This window comes from Microcaecilia unicolor, chromosome 6, assembly GCF_901765095.1.
Source record: "Microcaecilia unicolor chromosome 6, aMicUni1.1, whole genome shotgun sequence".
NCBI classification, from domain to species: domain Eukaryota; kingdom Metazoa; phylum Chordata; class Amphibia; order Gymnophiona; family Siphonopidae; genus Microcaecilia; species Microcaecilia unicolor.
In genome coordinates this window covers 129,639,590-129,652,967 of record NC_044036.1, presented here as the reverse complement: position 1 = coordinate 129,652,967, position 13,378 = coordinate 129,639,590, and the positions used below count along the sequence as shown (strand labels likewise).

At 41.0% G+C, this 13,378-nt stretch overlaps 1 protein-coding gene across 1 annotated transcript in view; it reads right to left on the bottom strand.

Annotated features, from left to right (window-relative positions):
* The window catches only part of LOC115471924 (contactin-4-like), a 150,804-nt gene extending 137,697 nt beyond the window's left edge, over positions 1–13,107 (bottom strand). The window contains exon 1 of the mRNA XM_030205893.1: positions 13,038–13,107. Within this exon, the coding sequence (XP_030061753.1) occupies positions 13,038–13,092 (55 nt within the window). The 5' untranslated portion in view covers positions 13,093–13,107. The remainder of the gene's footprint in view (positions 1–13,037) is intronic.
* Positions 13,108–13,378: the final 271 nt, after the last annotated feature.

Below are 13,378 nucleotides of genomic sequence, written 5' to 3'. Positions count from 1 at the left end.
AGACACCGTGAGTCATGGCTCTGTGCTGATAGTTGAGTAGGGCTAAAGAGAGCTTCCAAATGTTGAGAGAATATGCAGAGTTGGCGATATGCTCATGTTTGCTGGGTCTCTTGGCTCCCACATCCAGTGTTTTGCATAAGAGCCAGCTGCTGTGGGCTGGGGGCATCTAATGAAGCGTCTTTAGTAAATCATTGCCAGGCAAAAGTTGAGTCCTTGATAATTTAAGTGTTATTTTAACTACTAATGTGAATTCAACCCTAGCAAATTGAAACACGAATTAATTGGATATGTAAATGAGATTAGTCAGTATATAAATCTAATTACATACCAATTTGCTTTAACAGCATGAAAAAAGAAGAAATTGTGCTACACAAATTGATTGTCTTTAAGAAGCACCTGTAGCGCCACAAAGGGTGAGAGAAGAGCCTGGTGCTGGCACTCAGACAAAACACACGCTTCTAGAGATCTTGTCACAGCACGTAACGAAAGAACGATATTTTATAACGATGTCTCAGGCCCTTCTTTCATTCATACGTAGTCTAGTTTTACAGTAAATAAGAATGAGAAGGCTAATTCCTGCCAAACCTTCATTTATATGATAGAAAGCATGGAGCCGCTCTGAGTTTCATTTATTCATCTACATTTCAATACAAACTTTGCCCTGAACATGACGGCAGGAAGAAACACCTGCAAGCTGCAGTAGTAGTAATGAGACCATTTGAAATGTTTCCCCATTTCTCACTTGGGAATCCCTCTCCACCCATGTTCCAACTTGAGAAGAAATGTAGGAGAACCTTCACTAGACAGAAGGAAAATATTAAGATCTCATTATGCCACTGATTCTATAAATAGTAATATTCTGAGCAGATTCCTTAGCAGCGTCATTATAGAGACAAGTCTCAGAGACTTCTGATACATTCCTAGAAACAGGCAAAGAACTCAGCTCATTGAATTCAGAATGGCTGCAGCAAATCCAGATAATGCCGATACTTGCCATCTAAGCTCTGGTTACTCTTGGGTTGTGGAGCGCTCTGTGATAATATTCTTTTCAATTCCAAGTTAGCAATTATTTCCATGCTCTGCAGGAAGTCCTTGTTCACCTCCATCTACACAGTCTCCCCCCCCCTCCACATGCATGCCATTGCTCGAATGGTGGGGGCAGGTTTTGTTCTGAAACACACAAGAGATGAGTTTGCTTTCACACTACATTAATTTACTGCTGGTGCAGGGTGTCAGCAACATCCAAACTTTGCCATATGCGACTTTGATTGGTAACGCTGCTTTTTCTTGCAACTCCCTCTGATAGCTTTGTCTCCTCCAAAGCATTTTCCTTGAACTCAAGCTGTTTTATTTTGGTTTACCTGGCTTCAGTTTTTAATTGCACTGCTGAATACACCTTCATGATGAGACGGAGGGTTCTAAACTTTCTGCGATCACAGCAAGGGCCATTTAATTGAGAGAGAAAGGGTGGGGCAGTAGGAGAAGAGCAGCACCTTAGATTGCTTTCTCCCCTTTCAATTCAAAGGAAAGTCCCAGGAAAAAGATCCAGGCCTTCCCTTCCTTTTACTTGCGTCTTGGATTGTCCACTATTAGAAACAAGAAACTTCCCGGATATTGAAAGCTATGTAACCGATCAGATACAGCCGCTGACCGGTTACCTAGCATATCGGCACCTAACTGTGGATATTCAGCAGGTGATTAATATCTGTAGTTAGTGACGTAACTGGTTAGATGTGGATATTCAGCGCTTAACTAGCTTTGTTCCACAGTTAAAACAGGCTTATCTTCAACCACTAAAAAGTTAGAACTGAATATGGGTTTAACCGGTTAACCTTTTAGCGGTTAAAAAACAAACAAACCTGGATATTCTTTGTTGGTCGCCTGGATTTAATGCTGGTGGTGGACAGAAAAAGCGCTGCCTGATGCCGAATGAATATTGGGCCCACTGAGTTCTGAGCCAGTCGGGCAGTTCTTACTACTACTACTAATCATTTCTATAGCGCTACTGGACGTACGCAGCGCTTTACATTTGAACAAGGAGAGACAGTCCCTGCTCGATAGAGCTTACAATCTAATTAGGACAGACAGATAGGACAAGTAAGGGATAAGGGTTAGGACAGACAGGACATATTAGGGATAGGGGACAGTTGAAGGGTTAGGTTTAGGAGTTAAAAGCAGCATCGAAAAGGTGGGTTTTTAGCTTAGATTTGAAGATGGCCAGAGATGAGGCTTGGTGTACCGGCTCAGGAAGTTTATGCCAGACATACGGTGCAGCAAGGTAGAAAGAACGGAGTCTGGAGTTAGCGGTGGAGGAGAAGGGTGCAGATAAGAGAGATTTGCCCAGCGAGCGGAGTTCCCGGGGAGGAGTGTAGGGAGAGATGAGAGTGGAGAGGTACCGAGGAGCTGCAGAGTGAATGCATTTGTAAGTCAGTAAGAGGAGTTTGAAAAGTATGCGGAAATGGATAGGGAGCCAATGAAGTGAATTGAGGAGAGGGCTAATATGAGCATAACTACACTGGTGGAATATTAGTCGTGCAGCAGAATTTTGAACAGATTGAGGAGGAGGAGAGAGATGGCTCAGTGGGAGACCTGTGAGAAGTTGCAGTAGTCTAATCGGGAGGTGATAAGAGTGTGGATTGAGGGTTCTGGTTGCATACTCAGAAAGGAAAGGGCGAATTTTGGTGATGTTATAGGAGGAAGAAACGACAGGTTTTAGCAGTCTGTTTAATATATGAAGCGAAGGAGAGGGAGGAGTCGAAGATGACCCCAAGGTTACGTGGTGATGAGACGGAAAGGATGAGGCCTATTATCCACAGAAAATAGAGAAGGGGGGAGAGGAGAGGTCAGTTTAGGTGGAAAGATAAGAAGCTCAGTCTTGGTCCATGTTTAGCTTCAGATGGCGGTGAAACATCCAGGCAGCAATGTCAGACAGGCAGGCTGAACTTTGGCCTGGATGCCTGCTGAGATTTCTGGTGTAGAGAGGTAGATCTGGGCGTCGTCGGCGTAAAGATGATACTGAAAACCATAGGATGAGATCAGAGTACCAAGCAAAGAAGTATAGATGGAGAAGAGTAGAGGTCCCAGGACAGATCCCTGAGGTACACCAACTGACAGCGGGATAGAAGAGGAGGAGGATCCACCAGAGTATATGCTAAAAGTACATTTGGAGAGATAAGAAGAAAACCAAGAAAGAACAGAGCCTTGAAAACCAAGCAAGGATAGCGTATCGAGGAGTAAGCTGTGATCGACTGTGTCAAAACCAGCAGATAGATCAAGAAGGATGAGGATAGAATAAAGCCCTTTGGATCTGGCCTGGAGAAGGTCGTTGGAGACTTTAGTAAGCGCTGTTTCGGTTGAATGAGGGGGCGAAAGCCAGATTGCAGTGGATCAAGAATTGCTTTAGATGATAGGAAGTCGAGGCAACGATGGTGAACGTCACGTTCAAGCATCTTGGATAGGAAAGGGAGGAGGGAGATGGGGCAATATTTGGAGGGACAGGTAGGGTCAAATGAGGGTTTCTTTAGGAGTGGTGTTACTACGGCATGTTTGAAGGCATATGGAACATTTGCAGTGGAAAGTGAAAGATATTCCTAATGCAAGTCGCTGCTACTTCAGTCTTGTATTGGTAACTTTACCATTAGTGGTAGTCTCAGTCTCAAGTTACCAAACTGTTCTAAATAGCAGAATACTAACCACGTTCTCTTAGTTCAAAACAAAGAGAAGGAAGGAAACTAAAGGATTGTGAGTCAGGAGCCAGACAGATGTTACAACAGTGAATATGAGCTTATTACTAACAAGTCTGGGGTTTTTAAATTAGACAAATTGATAATTGCTTTGAACAACTTCACTTTCAATTTTTCATAAATAACACTTTCTTTTACAGGTGTAACTAGATATTCCTTTCAGAAACCGAGCAGTGAATCAGAACATCAAATAAGTATTACTATTCTTTTTTTACACTGTAATCAGTTTGCACTTCTCCCAGTGATCTGTTACTGGTCTCTTTGCAATGTAATCTGTTTCCAACCTTTCGAGGTTGTGAGCGGAATATAAGCACCTGGTAAAGTATTGACTGTTAATTTTCTCTATAAAAAATGCATTTTCTCTAAGAAATGACTCTGTCCAATTTTTGTCTTAACAGCTGTGTTCCGGTAACTCCCGGCTCTGCTGTAGCCCTGCCCCCGCACTAATCAGAGTGTGATGTGACGTACTGCCCAAATTTTTAATTGCACTATCCAAATATATACCACAGAACATCTGGATCTCGCTCAATCAGCATCATTTAACAAGACAGAAGACTCTCTTGCCCACTTAAATTGCTGTGAATAACAACCCCTCAGTTTTCATCTTCCTTTTTAGATTTTAGTTCAGAAATGTTTGGAAGTTTTGGCATTAAATAAAACAAATGTTTTAAATATTGATGCATCATCAGCTTTAGTGAAATAAATGTTATAGTTACATATGGAGAATTTCCAAATACCTCTATTACAGAATTCTGTATCTCAAAAGCTGTAACAATCCAGCTCTGTCATTGAGCAGAAACTAATAGAAAGCAGAGCATAAGGTCTGGAATGGCAGGGTAGGAGTGAGGATACTAGCAGGGCTGTGTAATGGTCTCAGTCTCAGAGCAGCAGGAGAAGCTGCAGGTTAAGAGTGAGGTTACTAGTAGGGCTGTATATAATGGTCTTGGTTTTGGAATATTGGCAGGGCTGTGTGTACAGAATTTTCTATACTTTTGGATCATGGGTGTTTAGCTATATTCAGTAGCACTCAGTGACTTTCAGAACCAAAGGAATGAAGGAAATTGTGTTTTTTGACATCTATCCTAGAAAGGAAAGTGTTGTTTTTCTCAGTTGTGTAGATGATGCTCCCTATGTGTGGTGTTACATCAGTCAAATCCTCTGGGAAATGTAACATATCCTTGTTACTAAGAAATCTCCCTCCTAAGCACAACGCTTTTAGACCATTAATGATGCAAGTAAGCCTCCAGGGCTAACTGCGACTGCATCCAGCATCTTGCATATGCTCAGTGATTTGCCTCTTATGGTTTTCTTCCTGTTGGACCATTACTTTCTACTCTCATGAACAGAAAAACTGAAATACGACTTTGTGATCATAGATGCCATCCTATAATCTTGGCCAGGAACAACAGACAATAGTTCCTTCTGGAACCCTTGGTCCACCCCCCTTTGATGTCACCATTACGTGGTGGTGACCAGATCTCTACCCCCTTTGGGAGCAGGAATTCATACCTCCATAACATCTTCAGCAACACAGAAACATAGAAACATGATGGCAGATAAGGGCCAAATGGCCCATCCAGACTGCCCATCCTGAGTAACCACCAACTCTTCCTTCCTAAGCGATCTGACATGCCTGTCCCATACTTTCTTAAATCCTGACACAGTCCTCATCTCCAATCCAAGAAACACACCTGTCTTGGGAATTGAACTAGACAGGTCCAAGCAGACTAGACAGAAGTCCAAAGCTTAAAAATCCAAGGAATCTTTATTGCACAAGTTCCAAAATTCTCGATGCACAAGGGACTTATGCAATAAAGATTCCTTGGATTTTTACGCTTTGGACTTGTGCTTTTGCTGCAGACAACGAGAGCCTCTTCCTGTTGTTGGGAACTGAACTGACATCTTATACATGCACATTACAACTATAATATTAGTCCAGCCACAATTACACATTTGTGACAGTTCCTCATGGATAAGCACATTCTGAATATATGTAAACCAGGGCAGTGCTCTGGTAATCATGGTCAAAATGCTAAACACAGAAACTCAAAGACTTTGTGTCTTATTCCGTCTGCCCATCCACACCAATTACTCAGCTTTATAATAACATGACATACAAGATAATAATCTATATTTATATACTGCCAGTAGCATTAGCTCAACAGTTCACAATAAGATTGAAAGTATAATCAAGCAACAATAATTTCCAATCAAATAGATGATGAAGACTCTCCTAAGTACAGTGATGTGAAAAATTTACCCCCTCCTGATTGTCCCTATTTTTGCATAAGTGTCACACTGAATGATTTCTGATCTTTAAACAAAATATTAATATTAAACAAAGGAACCTGAGTAAACACAACACAGTTTTTAAATTTCTTCATTTATATAAGGAACAACTCCCCCCCCCCCCCCCCCGGTTTCTAAGCCGTACAGCAATGCTGATAGCCCATTCGAAGTGAATGGGCTGTGTTTGCATTAACATACGGCAGCCACTAGCACGGCTTAGTAAACGGGGGGGGGGGGGGGGGGGGGGGGGGAGTTATTGAACATCCATTTCACCCATGTGAAAAACTAATTCCCCCCTAAACTTCAAAATTAGTTGTACCATCTTTAGCAGCAATAATTGCAATCAATTGCATCCTATAATTTGATATGTTTTTCACATTGCTGTTGAGGAATCATAGCCCACTCTTCTTTGCAGAACTGCGTCAAGTCATATTCATTTGTAGGTTTTCATGCGTGGATTGCTTAATTCAGGTCCTGCCATGGCATTTCTATTGGGTTCAAATCAGAACTTCCAGTAGACCAGTACAGAATATTAATATTTGTTCTCCTCAGTCATTCAGATATAGATTTGCTTTGTGTTTTGGATCATTGTCTTGCTGCATAACCCAACTATACTTCAACTTCAGCTCACGGACAGATGACTGGACATTCTCCTTGGTAATTTTCTGGTACAGTCAGAATACATGGTTCCTTCAATAATGGCAAGTTTTTCCAAGTCCTGAGGCAGTAAAGCATCTCAACACCATCACACTACCATCACTGTGTCTGACTGTTGATATGATGTTCTTACTGTGTTTTATGCTAGATATACTGGGATCTTGATGTCCAAAGAGTTCCACTTTTGACTTCTCTGTCCATAGAATATTATCCCAAAAGGCTTAGGGATCATCTAGGTGTGTTTTGGAAAATGTGACACAAGCATTAATGTTAAGTTTCAAGTTTAATAAAATTTTGATACACAGCACCATATGCAAATATCTTCTCAGTGGTTCACAGTAATTTATAATACAACATGAAAGAAAGGAACTACAATAATTGACAGAACGGAAGGTTAGGTAGAAGAGGGAAGGGGGATATTCCTCTGCAGAACCAAACTACAGTATCCACCAACCAAGTTGCAGAGAGACATGGCAAGTACCTTGATAAATTCTGGCTGAAGGCATCTGTTTTTAAGATCACTTTTGAATTTTTTTAAGAGTACATTCCAAACGAAGAGATAATGGCAATGAATTCCAGAGGGAGGGTCTAAATCAAAACAAATGCAGTGAAAAGAGGGAACGATTAATAGGTTGCGAGTCCTAGATGGCGTGTAAGAAGTTAGCCTGCGTAAAAGAAAGGGGTGGGGGATGGGGAAGACCTGAGCAGAATATCTTGGGGAGGAGTTGCCTAGTGGTTAGGGTGGTGGACTTTGGTCCTGGGGAACTGAGGAACTGAGTTCGATTCCCACTTCAGGCACAGGCAGCTCCCTGTGACTCTGGGAAAGTCACTTAACCCTCCATTGCCCCAGGTACAAATAAGTACCTGTATACAATATGTAAGCCACATTGAGCCTGCCATGAGTGGGAAAGCACGGGGTACAAATGTAAAAAAAAAAAAAGTAGAGTTTTCTAAGTGATATGGTGAAAGATGGGGAGCCAATGTTCATTTCAGAGAAGACATAGGACATGGTCAAATTTCCTTGATTGTGTTAGCAAATGCACGGTGGAGTTTTGGACAAGCTGAAGATAATGAAGGTCTCACTTCCTGATTCCTTGGAGAAGTGCATTGCAGTAATCAAATCGGGATATAACCAGTGAGTGGATGATAACTCAGATAGTTGAAGTGGGAGAGCTGGTGAGTACTTACCAATTAGAAATACATCCGATCTTATCTAAATCTAAACTACCCAAGCTGCAAAGGACTTAAATACAAAACAACTTATGCATCTAGTTTTTCCTACATAAGCACACAACTGTGCAACGCATTACCAAACGCCTTGAAAACGACGTATGGCCACATAAACTTCAGGAAATCACTAAAACCAACCTGTTTAAAAAGGCATACCCTACCAATCCAACTTAAATGCCTACTCTCTGCAACACAACCAAACTACAGCATGTAATGGACATAACACAACTCTTCCGTTCTCCGATTCCCTAATGTGGCTGTGCCACATGAACTTGATCTTACCACAACATCATCCTGTATTTGTTCACACCGGAGCCTGCAAAGGCCTCTCTGGTACTATGTAAGCCTCATTGAGCCTACAAATAGGTGGGAAAAAATGTGGGATACAAATGTAACAAATAAATAGGGTAGATTATGCAAACTTTAAAATAGCTAGCTTTAATAACATTAGAGATGTGTTATCTGAATGTTATGGTACTATCTAGTGTCACTCTTAGGATTTTAACTGAGTCAACAAGAGTGACTTGTGTGCCCGACATAAGGATTGGGGTTGGAAGCGTTTGTGTGTGTGTGACCGAAAAAGAGGACATAACATACAAGGTTTTTATATACCGTTGCCACCACCAATAACTCTGGATGGTTTACAAAGCAAATCATAACAAAAAAATTCAATAACCATAGAAATGCCAAACAGAACAATCACAAATCAAAGAAAATATAAAATCATCTTAATTAAAATGAAAATTTTTAAAAGCCAGAATTTTAATCTTTTATGAAAACGCATATAATTGGTTTCTAATCTAAGTTCAGTGGGCAAAGAGTTCCATAATGAAACAGCAATATGAGAGAGCAACTTCTTACAGGAAGATGCCAACTTAAAAGATGATAAAGGGGGAATATAGACAATTTATTCTTATTTATTTAAAAAATGTATACACCGCCTACAGCCCAGGTGGTTTTCAAGAAAACCATACATAATTAAAACATACATACAAAAGTAAAACAAAAAACATAACAACCATTGCGAATCATCAAACAATACTACTGCTCTTCCACATCAGAAAATCATAAAAGATTACTCATATATAAAGGCCGCAACAAGTAGCTGCTTCTTTAACAATTTTTTAAATTGCACTGTATTAATACATAAATGGATTTGTGCAGGAAGTGCATTTAGAAATCTACATGGATCTTGACCTGACCAAAGGGAAATTAAGGAAACCAAATAATATGAAGGAAACCCATATAAAATTTTAAAAACCAAACATATGATCTTGAAATTGATCCTAGCTGTAACCGGAAGCCAATGCAAAGATTTAAGTAATGGAGTAACACTATCAAACCAATCAACTCAAGCCATTGTGTTGATTAACTTAGGGTGCAGTTACTTTTTCACATGGGCGATATGGGTGTTGGATAATTTTGTTCCTTAAATAAACAAAGTAACCATTTAAAAGCTGCTACGTGTTTACTCAGCTTCCTTTGGTCTAAAATTACATTTTGTTTAAAATCAGATACCATTCAATGGACATATATGCAATAATAGGGGAAATCAGGAGGGGTTAAACACTTTTTCACATTACTGTATTTAGCAAATAACCATCTTTTCAGAAGCTTTCTAAATCTTAATTGCATTCAGTTCATAATATAACTGATAACGCATTCCAAAGTTCAGAAGCAGCTCCTCTCAATGACCTCTTGCTTACTAACATTACTCTAAAATCAGCAGCTGCACGAAACCCAATTTTCTTAATATGAGTCAATTGAGCAGAATGAGTCAGAGTGCAGATAAGACATTTTTAAGATAATAAATAAAAACTTTAGATAAAATGACAAACAACCTGGACTCAGACCATATAAAATTGTAGAAGACGTGCAAAGCACTTTGAACTCTATTCAAGCTGTATCAGTGGAGCTGTATAAAGTACAGGAGTGACTCTTTCCAAACTTATTTTTAAATGGAATGAACTTTGGAGCCAAATTTTGCAATTGGATTCATGCTAAGGGTCTTCCTAGGCAAACTTAGATACAAGACATTAATCTAAAGAGGACAAGATAATGGTAGATACTTGCAATAGATTGAAACTTGGAACAGGAGTTAATACTCTTTCCAACTCCATAGTCATGATAATAAATAGGAAAACAGAAGGATAGCAAGTAGCAGAAATACACTAGTTACACTTGTCCTACCTCAAGAGGCCTCTATATATACCTTGGAACAGTAGCGTAGCCAGAGTTTAATTTTTAGATGGGCCTGGAGGTGGACTGGGTGGGCACAGGCCTCGCATTTCCTTTCCACCCGCTACCACCCCCCCCCGTCCACCCGCCACCGCATTTCCTCTCCATCCGCTACCCTCCCCCCAAGACAGCCCCCTGCACATGGTCAGTTCTGGTCATTTTTACTGCCCTGAAGTGCCGTTCTTCCTCCAGCACCGGCGATTCCCATAGCCAGCCTTCCGCCAGCGCACGTCATCGGAGCCTCTTCTCAGGCATGTCCTGCCTACTCTGCAACTTCCTGTTTTCCCGTAAAGGTGGGACACAGAAAGTTGCAAAGTAGGCGGGATGCGCCTGAGAAGAGGCCCCGACGACGTGCATTGGCAGAAGTCTGGCTATGGGAATCGCTGGTGCTGGAGGGAGAACGGCACTTCAGGGCAGTAAAAGTGAGAAGACCACGTGGACGGGGAGAGCGGGCAGGAGAGGCTGGACGGGCCTGGAGCAAAAGTGGCTGGCCTGGCTACGCCCCTGCCTTGGAAAACAAATGGGTCTTTAGAGCTGCCTTAAACTTAGTGTCAGAGGACTCAAGTTGGAGCTGGGCAGGAGTGAATTCCACCACAACAGACCCAGACAAAAAAATGCCTTGTGTTGTGTGGATTTGAGACATGCTGAGCTAAGAGGAGGAATTACTAATTGGAAGTAAAATGAGGAACAAAGGATATGGGAAGAAGAAAAAGGGGTAACAGAGAGGCCAAGTATAAAGGGGGTTCCCAAGTATGAAGCTTTATGTACCAACGTGAGCATTTAAAATTGGATCCAGTATAGACTGTAAGCCAGTGGTGTCACATAAACAGAGGGGTAACATGATCAGACTTGGAGGAATGATATAAGATCTGACTAACTGTTCTGAACTGATTGTACGTATTTTAAGAAGATAATTTGAAAGACCTGCATAGCCATATTACTTTTTAACTTGTTTTGAATTCTGCATTTCTTATGTCATCAATAAAAATGTTGAATCCTTAAGTTATTTGTTTTCAACATTTTTGTTATGAAATTACAGTAACTGAGTTATAATTATTTATTATTGTAGTTCTGGATTTATGTAATCCTTTTTGTTGTTAATCTGCTCAGAACCTTAAATTAGGGATAGAAGCGGGCTATCAGTATCCATCATCATCAGGCATAATCTCTCCCATCTCTCAAGATCCTGGTGAACTTTATTAATTATTGGTCCATTCTTAAGATACAAATGATTTGTGCCTGGACCCTGAGATTGATTCCCAGGTAGCAAAATGTATTTTTAACCCACCTAAAAGGATATAAGGAATGGACTCTCTCTGCCCTTTCAGTGGGCATGGTAACATTAAAGATGCCTGATTTATGCATATTAACCTGAAACCCTGAGACCATCCCTCAAGTCTGTAACTCCCTCAAGTCTGTAACTCCCTCATCACCACATCAAGGGAAAAGGAGGTTGGCGGAAATGGGGCATCGATCTGAAACCAGATTAACCCTTTTAGAATTCTGAGATGTTCATTTTTTCTTTATTCAACATCCAAATTGCAGCCACAAATCAGAAAAGAAAGACATATTATCAAACTATGACACAAATTTAGAATCACTGTATGGAACAGATGTACAAAATAACCTGAGAACATAAGGACTTATCATAAAAAAGCTTGTGATAAAGCCACTGGAACTACCTTGACTGGGTATTGCCTAGATATGGTATAATAGGTACATTTCTGGACTGGATCATTTACTGCTCCCCCTCAGCCCTGATTATAGTCAGTGGGAAAAGAGATGAAGAGAAAGAAATTAAGAATTCTGTGATGTTCACAATGAACTTTCTGACATGTCCTGATTACACACAACACCTGTGTCTTATGACAAGTGCATAGTAGACTTGTGGTGTCTTCCATGGGAACCTCCTTTGTGTGATGAGGAAGAGATCCTCAGTGCATCTCAAGGGGCACAATACCCTCTCCCTCCCCCCAGTACACATTAACCCAGAACAGAGGGGGAGTTAAAAACCCAAGACCTAGAGTGAATTAATTGGGTAGACTGTGAGATAAAAGTCCCAGAGAAGAAGTCAGCAGGGTTTGTGTAATGCTACTTTTGCTTTTTGAAGCCAGGCACTACTTGTCTTTCTGTTTTTGAATAAAATCTTTAAGGATGCCCACGTGCCCCAATGCTGTGCAATTAGCGCCAAGATTACGTTCTAGAAGACTAGCATAGAGTTGGCATTGGCGTGCCATGTGTAGGTGTGCCTTCTTACATCATGTCAATGGAGGTGTAAGTGACGCATACAAACTATGTACGAAACTGTGAGACACACCTATGGCCCAACCATGTGGACACTACTCTTGCGGTTAGGCGCTATGGCACCTACGCTCTACCTTATGGAATGGCAGCTAGTGCAGATAGGCGCCCAACTGGCAGTTTGAAGGCGCTTTTGATGCATGTGGTGCCTACCTGTAGACACCACTTTATACAATATCTTTCTAGGTTCATCCAGTCTGCAGCCAACAACTCCAAGTCGACAAGTCCTCATGGAGTGCAGTATACTATACCCTCAGGAATCAGAAAAGAAGACGGCTATAAGTAGCCTAAGATACCTTAATAGAAAACACAGGCAGAGACTTCTAGAAGCAAGGTACACTCTAAACATTTTCTTCACTTCACTGCATGCAATAAACCATCTGAGGTGAAGCTCAGGCTGAGTTTGTGGCCCGTCTTCCATTGCTTTCTCTAACACTAAGGCAGGACCTGTAGATCAGGCTCAGACTGTAGCTCCTGCACAGCGGGCTCCGAGCGATGATTATACCACTATACTATAGAAAGCAGGATGTTTGAATTAGGGCTATTTTTACATCAAAAAGTTTTAAAATGACACTTTACCTGCAAGGCACAACATGAGGGACTGCAGTGCCAGGAGTTTCCATAGCAACTTCATTCTCAGTTCCTGGGACCAGACCAAGCCAAGGCCCGAGCGCTGCTGAATAACTCGAGCTTTCTGTGAATCCTAATCTGTGAAGAGAGAGAGAGAGAAGACTGAATTACTACTAAGCCTTAAAACCTTTTACAGCTTTCGAATTCAACACTTGATCTCTATGAAACATCAGAGTGGAAAACGCCTTCTTTATAAAGTGATGAAAATTGTGCTTGTTGAAGGTCATTTGTCATTTAGTTTCTTTATGATTTATTTTTAGTTTTAATCCATACTACAGAGCTGCAATTTA